Source organism: Rana temporaria, chromosome 10, assembly GCF_905171775.1.
Source record: "Rana temporaria chromosome 10, aRanTem1.1, whole genome shotgun sequence".
NCBI lineage: Eukaryota > Metazoa > Chordata > Amphibia > Anura > Ranidae > Rana > Rana temporaria.
The window spans coordinates 134,704,304-134,720,067 of NC_053498.1; the positions used below are offsets into that span (position 1 = coordinate 134,704,304).

The 15,764-nt window shown below is 44.1% G+C and overlaps 1 protein-coding gene across 12 annotated transcripts in view; it reads left to right on the forward strand.

Moving 5' to 3' along the window:
* Positions 1 to 15,764, forward strand: part of MTOR (mechanistic target of rapamycin kinase) — a 212,797-nt gene that overhangs the window by 130,214 nt on the left and 66,819 nt on the right. For 8 of the 12 annotated variants that reach the window (XM_040326325.1, XM_040326329.1, XM_040326326.1 and 5 more), the window contains 5 exons: positions 3,771 to 3,871; positions 6,483 to 6,631; positions 11,183 to 11,260; positions 11,682 to 11,789; positions 14,590 to 14,715. In XM_040326325.1, coding sequence (XP_040182259.1) covers positions 3,771 to 3,871; positions 6,483 to 6,631; positions 11,183 to 11,260; positions 11,682 to 11,789; positions 14,590 to 14,715 — 562 coding nt within the window. The remainder of the gene's footprint in view (positions 1 to 3,770; positions 3,872 to 6,482; positions 6,632 to 11,182; positions 11,261 to 11,681; positions 11,790 to 14,589; positions 14,716 to 15,764) is intronic. The other 4 variants (XM_040326333.1, XM_040326335.1, XM_040326337.1 and 1 more) reach the window with 1 other exon arrangement.

Genomic DNA, 15,764 nt, shown 5'->3' on the forward strand with positions numbered 1-15,764 from the left:
GGACTGCCTGCGATGCTGCTCTGCGGGGCCGCCATCTTGAATTCAGATTTGACGCTTGCTCCTACATGCTGCAGGGATCCTTCTTTAGACCTGGCAGACCACCTGGCATGTTTGTATATGCTCCACACCCCCTGCGCATGTGCAGACACTCCGGGGGGGGGGGGGCCTTGACGGTAAACTGGCAGAGACCCCACGCCATTTCTGTGAATGTGCAGACACTCTGGAGGGGGGATAACGCCTTGACGGTAAACTGTCAGAGACCCCGCGCCATTTCTGCGCATGCACGACATCCCACAGGCTGCCTCCTCGGATGATCGATGTAGAAATTCTGACCAGTTTGGTCATAAACTGGTTAAACTGTATTTGTGTAGAGCGCGTCTCTAAGGGTAAGGACCAGCCCTGTATAACCTAATGTTATATAAGTTTACCGGAGCTGTTTGTTCTGACTGGATTTAACATTTGGCATAATCCTTACATAAGAAGGAAAATGTACATATTTTGAGCAGGACGTAGCCTGCCTTCACAGTGTCTGCGAAAATGACATTTACCATCAGATCCTCTCCAGCCTAAACAAGTTTAGCACATTTTCACCACGGATTCGGCAATTAAGACACGAGGGGGGGGGAAATGTAAGTGCGATGGCGTATAGGCGCATACTTGCTCGATGGAGTCAGCCGGAATGTTGACATAGGATCTAACGCAAACTCATTGTTAATGGAACCGCCATGGCAACATCCAGCGACTAACTCGCAGCCCAGTCCATTAAACTGGAGAGTACATTCGCAGGAGCAGCCAAGAAAAATACATCGACTCAAAATAAAGAATGTTATGGATTTTTTTTTTTTTTATTTGTCCCCCTTTCTTTCCAGTAGGACCAGAACCTGTCAGATTACCGCGGCAGATTTCGGCGATTAGTCAGTGATTATTTTGTTTTCCGTGTTATGACGGGAAAATTGCTATAATAACATTTTCGGAATGGCTGCAATATTGTTCATGCCGTAAATCCGAAGCAGGTGTCAACGTTTTTGGATCCACGTCACATAGCGAAGAGCCGCTTCTGTGCTTCATAAAGCCGTTTTCTTTCTAGGACAGGCGGGACTTTTTGTATTTTTCAGACGTATTAAAGTTAAATCCATCTCTCTGACAAATTGGCGTTCGTAAGGCGAGGCAGTAAATCAGACACTTGTGCAAAGGATTTATTAACAGTCTTGTTTCTATATGCCTGTACAAGTTCTTAAAGGGGTTGTAAAGGTACAATTTCTTTTTTTTCCCCCTAAATAGCTTCCTTTACCTTAGTGTAGTCCTCCTTCACTTACCTCATCCTTACAGGAGAGTCGGGACCCTTAACCACTTCCCGACCGCCGCATGTACATTTGCGTCGGCAGAATGGCACGTACAGGCACATTGGCGTACCTGTACGTCCCTGCCTTTCCGCGGGTCGGGGGTCCGATCGGGACCCCCCCCCCCCCCCCCCCCCGCAACATGCGGCGGTCGACTTCCCGCAGGGAGCGATCCGGGACGACGGCGCGGCTATTCGTTTATAGCCGCTCCGTCACGATCGCTCCCCGGAGCTGAAGAACGGGGAGAGCCGTATGTAAACACGGCTTCCCCGTGCTTCACTATGGCGGCGTATCCATCGAGTGATCCCTTATATAGGGAGACTGGATCGATGACGTCAGTCCTACAGCCACACCCCCCTACAGTTGTAAACACACACTAAGTGTACACTAAATCCTACAGCGCCACCTGTGGTTAACTCCCAAACTGCAACTTTTATTTTCACGATAAACAATGCAATTTAAATGCATTTTTTGCTGTGAAAATGACAATGGTCCCAAAAATGTGTCAAAATTGTCCGAAGTGTCCGCCATAATGTCGCAGTCACGGAAAAAAACGCTGATCGCCGCCATTAGTAGTAAAAAAAATATAATTTATAAAAATGCAATAAAACTATCCCCTATTTTGTAAACGCTATAAATTTTGCGCAAACCAATCGATAAACGCTTATTGCGATTTTTTTTTACCAAAATAGGTACAAGAATACGTATCGGCCTAAACTGAGGAAAAAAAAAGTCTTATATATGTTTTTGGAGGATATTTATTGTAGCAAAAAGTAAAAAATATAGCATTTTTTTCAAAATTGTCGCTCTATTTTTGTTTATAGCGCAAAAAATAAAAACCGCCGAGGTGATCAAATACCACCAAAAGAAAGCTCTATTTGTGGGGAAAAAAGGACGCCAATTTTGTTTGGGAGCCACGTCGCACGACCGCGCAATTGACGCAGTCCCGAACTGTAAAAACACCTTGGGTCTTTAGGCAGCATATTGGTCCGGTCCTTAAGTGGTTAAAAAGGAACACCAGGCAAACTGTTTCTAGTGGTTCTAAAGCCTTAAATTGATTGTAAAAGTTTTTTTTTCCCTGTAAAAATCACAAGCATGTTATACTTGCTGTGTTGCAGTAGATTTGCACAGAGCAGTCCAGATCCTCCTCTTCTTGGGTCCCTCTTCTGTGCTCCTGGCCCCTCCCTTTTGTTAAAGGGGTTGTAAAGCTTCCTTTTAAAAACAAAAAACAAACATGCCATACTTTCCTCCACTGTGCAGTTCGTTTTGCACAGAGTGGCCCCCGATCCACGTCTTCTGTGGTCCCTCGGCTATAGCCGACAACTGTATCACTCGGTCCCGGCACGCCGCGTCATGTATTTGATTGACAGCAGCGGGAGCCAATGGCTGCGCTGCTATCGATCATCCAATGAATGAGCCGATAAGAGCCGAAAATCCCGGTCGCGGGACTTTCAAAGGCTCGGGTAAGCAAACGGGGGGGGGGATCTTTTCACCTTAATACATAAAGGTGAAAAAAGCGTGAACCTTTACAACCTCTTTAAGGTGAAAAAACACCTTGCACTGTCCAGCCCCCAGCCTCCCGTTTTTACTTGCCTGAGCCCCGAATTTCAGTTGGCGCGATCTGGTGTCGCTCTCTCCACTGCTTCTCGGCTCTTCATTGGATAGATTGATGGCAGCACAGCCATTGGAGAGAGCTTCCCAGAGGGGGGGTTATCTATTGTGGGAAGGAGTTGAGACAGCCGCCGTGGGACCCCAGAACAGAAGGATCGGGGCGCCACTGTGCAAAACAAACTGCACAGTGGAGGGAAGTATGACGTGTTTTTTTTTTTTTTTTTTTTAAGTGAACCTTTTCAACCACTTTAAGTGCCCGCACAGCAAGCAGCTTACTATGGGGGCACCCGAGCTGAGTCACAGCTCCCTATGTCCATTCAGGCACAGACCCCCTGACCCGGCCTGCCCCCCCCTCTCCCCTTATTGGCTAGCTGGCTTTGACAGCAGGGGAGCCAGTGGCGCCAATCGGGAAGGAGAATCTGGATGGCTGAGACTCTTGTGGAAATCGCTAGACAGGGAGGGACCTCAGGTAAGTGTTAGGGGGGCTGAGGGGAGGCTGCTGCACACAGAAGGCTTTTTATCTTCATGCATAGAAAGCATTAAGATAACAATAAGAGGATTGCTCAGAGCTGGATTAACTCGGTGTGGCAAGACTGGGCACAGATGATGGGAAATATTATACTGCACATTGTGACATCAAAAAAAATTTTTTTTTCGGGTTTACATCCACTTTAAACCTACAGAGGGGGCACATTATTTTATATTGCAAAACTTTATTGCCGCTTTAATGGCCATAATCCTATTCCTGCCAACTCTGTATAAGTTTTGCATATGCACGCCATGAGTCATGCCATGTCTATCCCTATGTCTCTCTCACAGGGGGCAGCTCCATCAACAGTGTTGCGACAACTGGACCAGCGTCAACGAGGATGCCCGTGCCAAGATGGCGAGGATGGCAGCAGCCGCAGCATGGGGATTAGGTAAGATGTCTGGCTTATGTAACGTGTTAGCGCTGTGTGTCATGTCTCCTTTCATCATGGTAGAACAGCTGCGTGACTGATGCGATCCCATGTAACCGAATAGACTTCCAGGCCTAATGGGATTACATAACCAGCACTTCTATACCCCCATCTGTAAAACGTATACATACAAGCCAGTATACAAACCATTTCCTAATTATTTGTCTAGATTGCAGTTATTTCTTTCATACGTCTTTTCTGCAAAGTTTAGACTTCCTAATCACTAATTAAGAAGTAATGGATTACACCCGTCACATTTTCCAAATTGCTTATACTTTGAAAAAAAGGTGCCGCATTATCCGTAGCGTTCAAACGGACCAGCGCCCCATCGTTCAAATTTGTCATCCAAAGTGTTTTGTTAGGTCGCCAATGCTGTAATTATTTTGTAAATTATCAGCAAGAAAGAGGTAGAAATTAAATCAGATTAAAACCCTTAGAGAGTCTATTGCTCATTATTGGTGTGTGTTTGGACCTGCAGCATTCCTTATGCCAGTAATTATTAAAAGCTTCCTGAATGTATTTAGCGTTGCACGCTTTGTCCGAGGACCGGTACATGTGGAAAGGACTCTACACCTTTCTGATTGTGCGTTTACCCTTCTGAGGTCATTGACGCCGATGTTCCCAAGACAAATTCAGCGGTATCCGTATACGTTGGTTAAAGTAGAGGTCCGCCCACCGCTGCAAGAATGTAAAAGCCAGCACATACTATGGCCCGGATTCACAAAGCACTTACGCGGCGTATCTCGAGATACGTCGGCGTAAGTGCAAATATGCGCCGGACTCTGAAACCAAGATACGCCTGAAAATAGGCTTCATCCGACCGAAGTAACTTTCCTACGCCGGCGTAGAGTGGGCGCATATTTACGCTGGACGTATTTGGCGCTCCCGTTGATTTTCTATTCACATATGCAAACGAGGGAGATACACTGATTCACAAACGTACGTACGTCCGACGCAGTGCGCATAAAGTCATGTGTTCGGCGTAAAGTTATGCCCGATAAAGCAAGTGTAAGTTAGCAGCATCCATGCAAATGGCTGCACCAGGGAACACAAGCCGATGTATATTACGTAGTTTATGTAGGACGTGAATATGACTAGGCGTAGGTTACGTTCACGCCGTAGGCAGTGATCCGGCGTATCTTAAGCCCCATACACACCATCAGATTTTCTGCAGATTTTTGTCTTCAGATTTACCAAAACCATCTAATATGAGGTCGAACCTTAAGAGTTTCAATTTGTATGCAATCAGGCAGGCCCTTGTACTACATGGTTTTGGTAAATCTGAAGACAAAAATCTGCAGATAATCTGATGGTGTGTATGGGGCTTTAGGAAGTAGTTCCGACGTGATTCTGAGCATGCGCACTGGGTTGCGTCCACGGGACGGCGCATGCGCCGTTCATTATACGTATCTGTCTGAGACTCAGCCCATCATTTGCATGGCTCACGCCCACTTCCACTTGCGACGACTTGCGCCTAAGAAACCCAGCGCAGATTTGGCAGCACTGACTTTGTGAAGCCAGTGCTTGCCTCTCTGCGCTACGTCGGCATAGCGTAAAGGAGATGATTTTAGTCGGCAGCTACACATACTATACCTGCTGACTTTAACATTAGGGCACTTGCCTGTCCTGGAGTCCAGCGATGTCTGCACCGCAGCTGATGTTGGCCCTCAGCTGTCTGGTGCTGTCGCCTCCGCCGCCATTGCCAGTAAGGGAACCTGGTAGTGAAGCATTACGGCTTCGCGCTGGGTCCCTACTGCTCATGCAAGAGGCACCCGCTGGGCTCTCCGATTGGCCCGGCGGTGAACGGAGGCGGGACTTGAGCGCTGACTTAATGTGCTGCAGCCGAGACTCCCAAAAGTGGGGACAGGTGGTTCGGTCCCCCACGAAAGGTGCCAAATGTTGCACTGGGGGGGGTTAAATGAGCAGAAGTTCCACTTTTGGGTGGAACTCCGCTTTAAAGCAGATCTTCACTGCATCTGAGCACCAAAAACACTATTTAATTGAATTTGTAATATTCAAAGCAAACTCCCCCCACCCCCATGTGAACAATCCGCCCTGGATGCAGTCTGCGTCCAGGGCCAATTATTCACAGGTAATTTCTCGCATGTAAGTGGCCACAATTAGCTGCAGCTAATAGCTGGCAACTTCTGATCCATTCACAAGTGGCATAAATTGTCAAGAATGCTGATAATTGTGCCTACCTAAATTTACTTTTTTTTTTCTTTTTTGGCACACATTTAATAAATATTCTGCACATTATTTTAACAAAAACATGGCAAAAATGTTTTAAAAAAATTACATTTTTTTTATTTAAAAAAATAAAAGTTAATTTTATATATATATATATATATATATATATATATATATATATATATATATATATATATATATATATATATATATATATATATATATATATATATATATATATATATACACAATCTAAAAATGTATTCTTATTTTGTATAGATAATTTATACACACACACACACTCTATCTTTTTTTTTTTTTTAATATATATATATATTGGAGCTGGCTTCCGTGTTTACTGGGGTTGTGTTTTGTCTTTCAGAGAACTGGGATAGTATGGAGGAGTACACATGCTTAATCCCGCGAGATACCCATGACGGGGCTTTTTACAGAGCTGTGCTGGCCCTACACCAGGATCTCTTTTCTCTCGCCCAACAGGTACGCGGCCCCTTACTTCAAGAGATTGTCCGTGTAAGTTTTTTTATTCTTTTTATATGAAGCTGAATTGTTGATCATCCCAGAAGTGATATTTATTTTTTTATTTCAGGTACTTGTATAGCGCCGTCAATTTACGCAGCACTTTACATATGTATTATAGATTCAGTCCCTACCCTCAAGGAGCTTACAATCCTAAGGACAGGATCCAATTAACCTACCAGCATGTTTTTTGGAGGAAACCGGAGTGCTAACCACTACACCGCTGTTCCGTCCACATATTTCAGCTATAGGTTAAGTCTGGTGTGCCGATTCTAAGGCCGGTCATAGTGGGACCCGGTCGAGATTCGAACCATGCATTGGCAGGCTGAATGTGCCAAGTTGAACGATCAACTTGGGTACAATAAGCCTGCCCGATTTACTTGTGATTATCGCTAGCAGCTCCTACAGCCGCTAGCGATATCTGTCTTTTTCTCTCAGCAGGGACAGCTTCCGTTTTGCGCTCAAGAGCAGACAATGGTCTGGCAGGAGGGATTCTCCTGTCAGCACGGTTTGTGTTGATGGGGGAATTGTGCGAATTTCCTTCCTATAACCACCATTTATGGCCTGACTAATCTTTTGCAGACGCCACTGACAAGACTTTACCTGTCTCCAGTTTCCTCCTTCATAATAAAAAATTGATAACTGAATAGGGATGGTGGGAACCCTTCATAATGGTCACAAAAGGTATCCAGACCTGGGAGCCCACACCATTGAGAGTCCCCAAAAAATAGACCCTAATAGAAGGTTTAGCATTCAACTAGAAACTGAGATTTCAGGTTCAGTAGACTGAATATTAAAGGAGTTCTCTGACCTAAAACTTTTAACCCCCGCTGTGCCCGGGCTGTAAAAAAATAGAAAATAAACTGTCACTTACCTGCCTACGATCCCCCGTTGTTCCGATATCGCCGTCCCGTTCTCCGGTCCCGGGCCCCTTCCGCTTCCTGTGTGTCGGTGACTCATAGTGCGCTCAGCCTATCAGCGGCCGCAGCAATGTCCCGTCGCGGCCACTGATAGGCTGAGCGCACTATGAGTCACCGACACACAGGAAGCGGAAGAGACCGGGACCGGAGAACGGGACGGCGATATCGGAACAACGGGGGATCGTAGGCAGGTAAGTGACAGTTTATTTTCTATTTTTTTACAGCCCGGGCACAGCGCGGGTTAAACGTTTTAGGTCAGAGAACTCCTTTAACCACTTCCAGCCCAAGGCCTTCATATGACGTCCTTGACTTTCAGTGGAGATGTCTGAATGATGGGTGCAGCTACAGGCATCATTCAGATATCATCATTCTTTTCTGCCGGCGATTCTGTGCACCATAAGAACGATCATAGCACCAGTTCCACCGCTTGATAGTTCTTAAAGCGGTGGTTCACCCTCAATAACAACATTCTAGCATTAAATTAAGCATAGTAGCGCAAGCTACAGTATGTCTTTATTTTATTTTTTTTGCCCCGTACTCACTGTTTAATCCTATAGTGAAGATTCGGGCGTTCCTATCCAGAGGGAAGATGATTGACGGCCGGCTATGGCACATCACGCTCCCCGAAGATAGCCGGAGTAGGTCTTGGCTCTTCACGGCGCCTGCGCACAGACGCCGTGAAGAGCCAAGTCCTATTTCGGCTATTTCCGGAGAAGCGTGACGCGCCAGAGCCGGCCGTCAATCATCTTCCCTCTGGATAGGAACGCCCATTCCCCGCGGGGAGTCTGAATCTTCACTATAGGATTAAACAGTGAGTACGGGGCAAAAAAATAAAATAAACGCATACTGTAGCTCGCGCTACTATGCTTAATTTAATGCTAGAAAAAAAAAATGTATAGGGTGAACCCCCTCTTTAAAGGCGACGGAGGGGACAACCCCCCTCTCTCCCACAGCTGTCCAGTGCTTCTCCGGGCTCTCCTGTGCCATCGGGGACCAGGAGAAAGTATCAGCCGCCGCCGGATGATGACCATAGAGATTTCCAGTGATCAGATGGTCACCAGTCATCTCTGACCATCGGAGGCCCGGGTGTGACGTTATGACGTCACGTCCGGGCCGCGGAAGGAAACAAAGCCGCGGCTAATAAGCATGTTATTTTTTTTTTTATTTTTTTTTCATGCTTTCCAGCCTGGAGGAGAGCTGTGGGGTCTTATTGACCCCGCATCTCTCCATAAAGAGGACCTGTCACAATAGATGTTTACATTCCTTGTAATAGGAATAACGGTGATATTAAAAAAAGTAAAGTGTAAAAATAAAGTAAAAAAATTAATTTCACCTGTCCCCGGTAGCTCGCACTCAGAAGCGAACACACATGCAAGTCCCGCCCACATATGTAAACGCTGTTCAAACCACACATGTGAGGTATCGCCGCGTGCGTTGACGCGTCGCCTATGGAGATTTTTACGTTTCCCGAACTTTGGCGCCATTCCATGAGTGTGCAAAATTTTTAAGCGTGACGTGTTGGGTATCCATGTACTCGGTGTAACATCATCTTTCACATTATACAACAGAAATTGGGCTAACTTTACTGTTTTGTTTTTTAATTCATGAAAGTTTTTCTTCCCAAAAAAAGCGTTTTGAAAAATGATTGCGTAAATACCGTGCGAGATAAAAAGTTGCAACGACCATTGCCATTTTGTTCCCCAGGGTGTCTGCTAAAAAGAAAATATATAATATTTTTGGGTTCTTAGTAATTTTCTAGCAAAATTATAATTTTTACATTTAGGAGGGGAGTGCCAGAATAAGGCCTGGTATTGAAGTGGTTAAAGGAATATTCCAAATGTATTTAAAGGGGTTGTAAAGGTTTGTTTTTATTTTCTAAATAGGTTACTTTAAGCTAGTGCATTGTTGGTTCACTTACCTTTTCCTTCAATTTTCCTTCTTAATGTTTTTTTTCTTTGTTTGTTTTTTTTTGTCTGAATTTCTCACTTCCTGTTCCTCCTCAGTAAGCTGTTCTAAATGACTTTCCACCGCTCGGATGACGGTGGAAAGCTTACTGAGGAGAAACAGGAAGTGAAAAATTCAGACAAAGAAAATTTTTCCGAAGGGAAATCGAAGGAAAAGGTAAGTGAACCAACAATGCACTAGCCTAAAGGAACCTTTTTAGAGAATAAAAGACGAACCTTTACAACCCCTTTAATTCTCACCATGCACGTCTGGAATAGTTCAGGCTTTTAGATGCATAGTAGGTGAGGTTGAAAAAACACACAAGCCCAACCTATGTGTGTGATTATATGTCAGTATTACATTGTATATCCTGTATGTTGTGGTCATTTTAGGTGCTTATCTGATAGTTTTTTGAAACTATCGATGCCCCCCGCTGAGACCACCGCCTGTGGAAAATTATTTCACATCCTTATCGCTCTTACAGTAAAGAACCCTCTACATAGTTTAAAGCGGAGGTTCACCCAAAAATCAACTTTCTGTCACTAGATCCAGCATACTGCTGACATCTTTTTATTTTTTTTTGTACTTATCGTTTTAGCGGTCTTTCTTCTCCGGCTCCGAGCGGGGAATCCTGCGGTGAGTAGGCGTTCCTAAATCAAGCGCAGTTTATTAGACGGGCTTGGATAGCGCGTCACGCCATCCGAAAATAGCCGAAGTGACTCTCGGCTGCTTACGGAGCTATACGGCGCCTGCCGTGTAGAGCTGACTGCGCAGGCGCCATATATTGCCGAGTGTCACGGCGGCTATTTTTCGGAAGGCGTGAGGCGCTATCCAAGACCGTCAATCAACTGCGCTCGATTTAGGAACGCCTATACCCGGAAGGATACGCCGCTCGGTGCCGGAGAAGAAAGTCCGCTAAAATGATAAGTACAAAAAAAAAAATCCAGCATACTGCAGATGTCAGCAGTATGCTGGATCTAGTGACAGAAAGTTGATTTTTGGGTGAACCCCCGCTTTAAGGTTAAACCTCTTTTCTTCTAATTTTAATGAGTGGCCACGTGTCTTGTTAAACTCCCTTCTGTGAAAAAGTTGTATCCCTATTGTGGGGTCACCAGTACGGTATTTGTAAATTGAAATCATATCCCCTCTCAAGCGTCTCTTCTCCAGAGAGAATAAGTTCAGTTCTCAACCTTTCTTCATAACGAATATCCTCCAGTCCCTTTATTAGTTTTGTTGTCCTTCTCTGGACTCGCTCCATTTCCAGTACATCCTTCCTGAGGACTGGTGCCCAGAACGGGACAGTATACTCCAGGTGTGGCCGGACCAGAGTCTTGTAGAGCGGGAGAATCATCGTTTTATCTCTGGAGTTAATCCCTTTTTTAATGCCAATATTCTGTTTGCTTAGTTAGGCTCAGCAATGCCAATCTGCTGCTATCATCTACTAGGACCCCCAGGTCCTTTTCCATCCTAGATTCCCCCAGAGGTCCCCCCCTAAGTGTATAGATTACATTCATATTTTTGTCACCCAAATGCATTATTTTACATTTTTTCACACTAAACCTCATTTCACAACCTGACAATGGTGTTCACTATTACAGCCAAAGCTTTTTTTTTTTTGTTTTGTTTTGGCTAGAGTCTGGCTTGAAGCATCATTTTTAATGACCTCTTTCTTATATTGCAGTGTATTGACAAAGCCAGAGACATGCTGGATGCAGAACTGACGGCCATGGCTGGAGAGAGCTACAGCCGAGCCTACGGGGTAACTATTGCACTTAACTTTTTTAGGAGCTGGTCTTTCAAATGCTTTCATAAAGGGCCTTGGTACATCTCAGACAAACACACAGTGTCGCTTTTAGCCCATATCAGATGCCGCCTTTCATTTTCTAAGTCACTGTGGAAAAATGAAAATACTCTAGTTGGTTGCCAGCCAGTTTTGTAGATCAGTGGTCATCAACCCTGTCCTGCAGGGCCCACTAACAGGCCAGGTTTGCAAGATAACTGAAATACATCACAGCTGATATCATTTGCTCCTCAGTGATTGCAGTATTCTAGTCTGCATCTCCCCAAGGTAATACATAAAATCTGGCCTGTTAGTGGGCCCTGCAGGACAGGGTTGATGACCACTGGTGTAGATCACTCTTGTGGACTGATGAGCGATTACCTCCCTGTCTTCTCTTCAGGCCATGGTCACCTGTCAGATGCTGTCCGAGCTGGAGGAAGTGATCCAGTATAAGCTGGTGCCAGAGCGGAGGGAAATAATTCGTCAGACCTGGTGGGATCGATTACAGGTAAGCAGCGTGGCTGTATACAAGCAGATCATTGTTTTGGTCAAAATCAGGTTTTCCAGTATACTCTCCCAGTCTACAATATTCTCCCAGAACAATGTTTTTCCTCCTGTTCTGTTCTCCTGCCAGTAGGTTTTGCAATATACATTGTGTGTGTGTGTGTGTGTGTGTGTGTGTGTGTGTGTGTGTGTATGTATGTATGTGTATATATATATATATATATATACTATTTTATTTATATATATATATGTGTGTGTGTGTAATATATATATATATATATATATATATATATATATATATATATATATATATATATATATACACACACTAATATATATATATATATATATATATATATATATATATATATATATATATATATATATATATATATATATATATATAAAATGGTGTGTGTGTGTATATATATATATATATATATATATATATATATATATATATACACACACTAATATATATATATATATATATATATATATATATATATATATATATATATATATATATATATATAAAATGGTGTGTGTATATATATATATATATATATATATATATATATATATATATATATATATATATATATAAACATGTTGTTTATGCCATGTTTGCCAACACGGGTGGGAACTGACACAACAGCACACCGATAAATATCAGTCCTCACAAATATAACATCACAGGAAGGCCTGAGGACGCTGGAGCCCCAATTCCCTGAAACATGCTGGCTGTTTTAGGTTGTACACCAATAATGGAATTTTTTTTTTTTTTTTTTTCTCCAACCAGTTGGAGTTTCCAAGACTTTTCATAGATTCATGCTGCTGCTTACCCACCTTCACATTAGGGCTATGATCAGGGCTCTGTTGGGGCCTCTTGGGTTCCTCCACCCTAAACTCATGGAGCGGTCTTTGTGCACAGGGACACAAGCCTGCTAGGACAGAAAATAACCTTTCCCAAATTGTTCCCACAAAGTGAGTGAGTGAAAAACTTATATAGCGCAACACATGCAAACTGAATCGCCTCTGGGCGCTTAGTATCCATTCCCTGAGTAAAACTTGTTGACTTTAGAAGAGGTGGGTTTTGATCTTTCTTCTGAAGGCCAAGTGGTTCACCTCCAATCGGATGGCGGTTGGTAGTGCGTTCCACAGTCTAGGTCCTTGGACTGCAAATCTTCCTTCTCCTTTGGACTTGTATTTGGCTTTGGGTATCTGGAGTAGATTTTGGTTGGTGGATCGTTGAACGCGATTGGGGTTGTGAGCTTTTAGTTTTTCGCATAGCTATTGGGGGGCATGGACAAATGGAGAGGGCGAACATCTAAAATATGTATGCCGTGGGATCAATAGTACCTCTCACTGGAAACACAGGAACTCAAACTATTTGCAGGGGTTTCTGCATAGTTTTGGCCATATAGAGTAGGTGGGGATGGTCAGGTGTCTACAATATTTTGGCCAAATATTATACTAGGGGGTATTTAGGGTAAAGGCAGTAGATTTGATTCAAAGCACTGCACTTTTTACCATACTTGGCTATACCTTTGCTTTTTTTTATTTCAACTTAGTACAGGTACACTTTAAAAGCCAGTGTTTTCACAGCATTCTTTTTCCCCTGGACGGACCTTTTCCAATTTTCAGGTAAGTTTGTAGAGTCCAGGTTTTGGTCACCTGTTTGCTCTTCACCCCATACAGCAGCAGATTATTACATTCGTATCTTCAGTTCAAAACTTCTTGGGCACCTTTACAGTCTGGCAGCAGATGGGCGGAAGGGTTTTTTATGGCAGGATGGAAACCAGTTAGGAAACTCATATTTTAGAGCCTGAAGGTACAGGGCGTAAAAGGGAACAAGGATCAAGGCTTCTATTAATACCGCTGTTTACAAGTCCTTCATCGCGCAGGACATTCCTCAGGGTTTGTGTTTCTTTTTCAGTCGCATTTCTGTTATGCGGTGTAGCGTCTGCTTCGGTCTTTATTAGGTGTGGAGGTGGTGGGGGGAGCAGGTATTTCTCACTTTCAGTAGCCAGATAGTCGGGACGCGTGCTGGCACATTGGCCGCACAGGCAGACTGGGCACGAGGTAATGCTCATCCTCTGTGCAGACGGTTTGTGCTGGAGGGGAAGAGCGTTAGCGGCCAGTGACTGTCTACCTGGCCAAGTGTCCTGCAAACATTAACATCTGGGAAATGCACAAACCGGGCCCAGCCAGGGGAAACGCAGGCAACTGCCAGTGCCTTCCGGCGGTGTCTGCCTGGAAGGAGCGTTATTACTATGATCACCCATATGGAGAGCTGTACAGAATCGGCGTCATTCACACCTATTGACGCCACTTTGGTGCCAACTTTCTGTAATCTCTCCTTCGTTTTTACGTGTTCTAAATATTAGTGGGAGCTGCTTTTCAAATAATATTTAATTATAATTTTATTATAATCTTTAGCTTTTAGACTTGGACGAGAGTTTTCTTTAAAGTGGTTCTATTCTAAAGGCGGAAGGGTGTGTGTTTTTTTTTATTTTTTTTGTTCTTCATACATTCTTCTTTTTTTATTTGTGTGTGTGTGTGTGTGTGTGTGTGTGTGTGTGTGTGTGTGTGTAATATATCTATATCTATTTTATTTTTTATTTTTTTAAATATCACTTTAAGTTCCTAATAAACACAGACTTCTTTTTTTTATTTTTTATTATTCCCTCTTCCCAATTTACTAGAGGATTGTGCCACAATGTACTTTGTTTACAGAGAATTAGAACAAAGCATGTCTGTCAGTTCTACGATACAAATGATTTTGTGTGTTTCTGGTACAGGGCTGTCAGAGAATTGTGGAAGACTGGCAGAAGATCCTGATGGTCCAGTCCCTGGTGGTCGGCCCCCATGAGGACATGAGGACGTGGTTGAAGTACGCCAGCCTGTGCGGCAAGAGCGGACGTCTGGTGAGAGCTTCTGATAATCTGCAGAGTATCATCGGTCTGTTATTACATCTGTCAGTCGGCACTACCCACAAACGTGTCATTACACGGGTCCATTCCTATGCTAAAAAATAAGCAAGCTTCAACTTTTCACACTCCCTCAGTGCTTTGGGTGGTACGGGCCCTTTGTCTGTCAATCAGCGCTGTTTGTGTCATTGGTGCACAACACTCCACAGATTTAACTTCTTAAAGTGCACTTGTTAGAGAGAGAATAAAATGCTGTAAAGGAAGCGAGCAGGTTGGGTATGCACGCACCATCTCTTTTTATAGGGAACTTGTTATGATAGAAGTATTTGGGCTGCCATTGCTGACCTCCTTGTGCTCCTGGGTTCTTGCCCGTCTCCAGCTTCCATACGTCTTCTGAGTCTCTGACTGAAAAAAGCATGCAGACATTAAAGACAAAACTGCATACATACATACATACATACATACATACATGCTTGTTTTGAGTACGTGACTTTAAACGTATATCAAGCTGCTTGGTTGGCCATGGCTGACTGCTTTTTGTTCCCTGCAATGGGATATCGGGGACATTTTTCTTTTTTTTTTCCCCAGTTAAAGTGAAACTAGCTGTAAAAAGTAGAGAACTGCGAGCAGGCAGGCTTTTTAATTTTTTCAGAGAAGAATTGCAATGTCTTTTCTGCAATAATACACCTGCCTGATCCCCTGCAGAATGTACACTGAGCTGTGCATGCGTAGTGTGCCAGGATGACTGCACTCTAGCACTGGCCAATCAAAGCGGCTAAAGACCAGCCACACGGAAGAACCTGGGTAGAAGATGTAGGCGAGGGACCTGGTGAGCATCAGACTGTTGTAATTAAAGCGGAGTTTCACCTTAAAATGGAACTTCCACTCATCGGATTCTCCCCCCCTCCCTCCGGTGCCACAATCGGCACCTTTCGGGGAGGGGGGGGGATATAGGATACCAGGTATCCTTTCCCACTTTCGGGAGTCCGGGCCGCGGTCCGTGATGTCACTGCGGGGCTCCCCCCTCCTCCCCCAGCTGCCGGGCC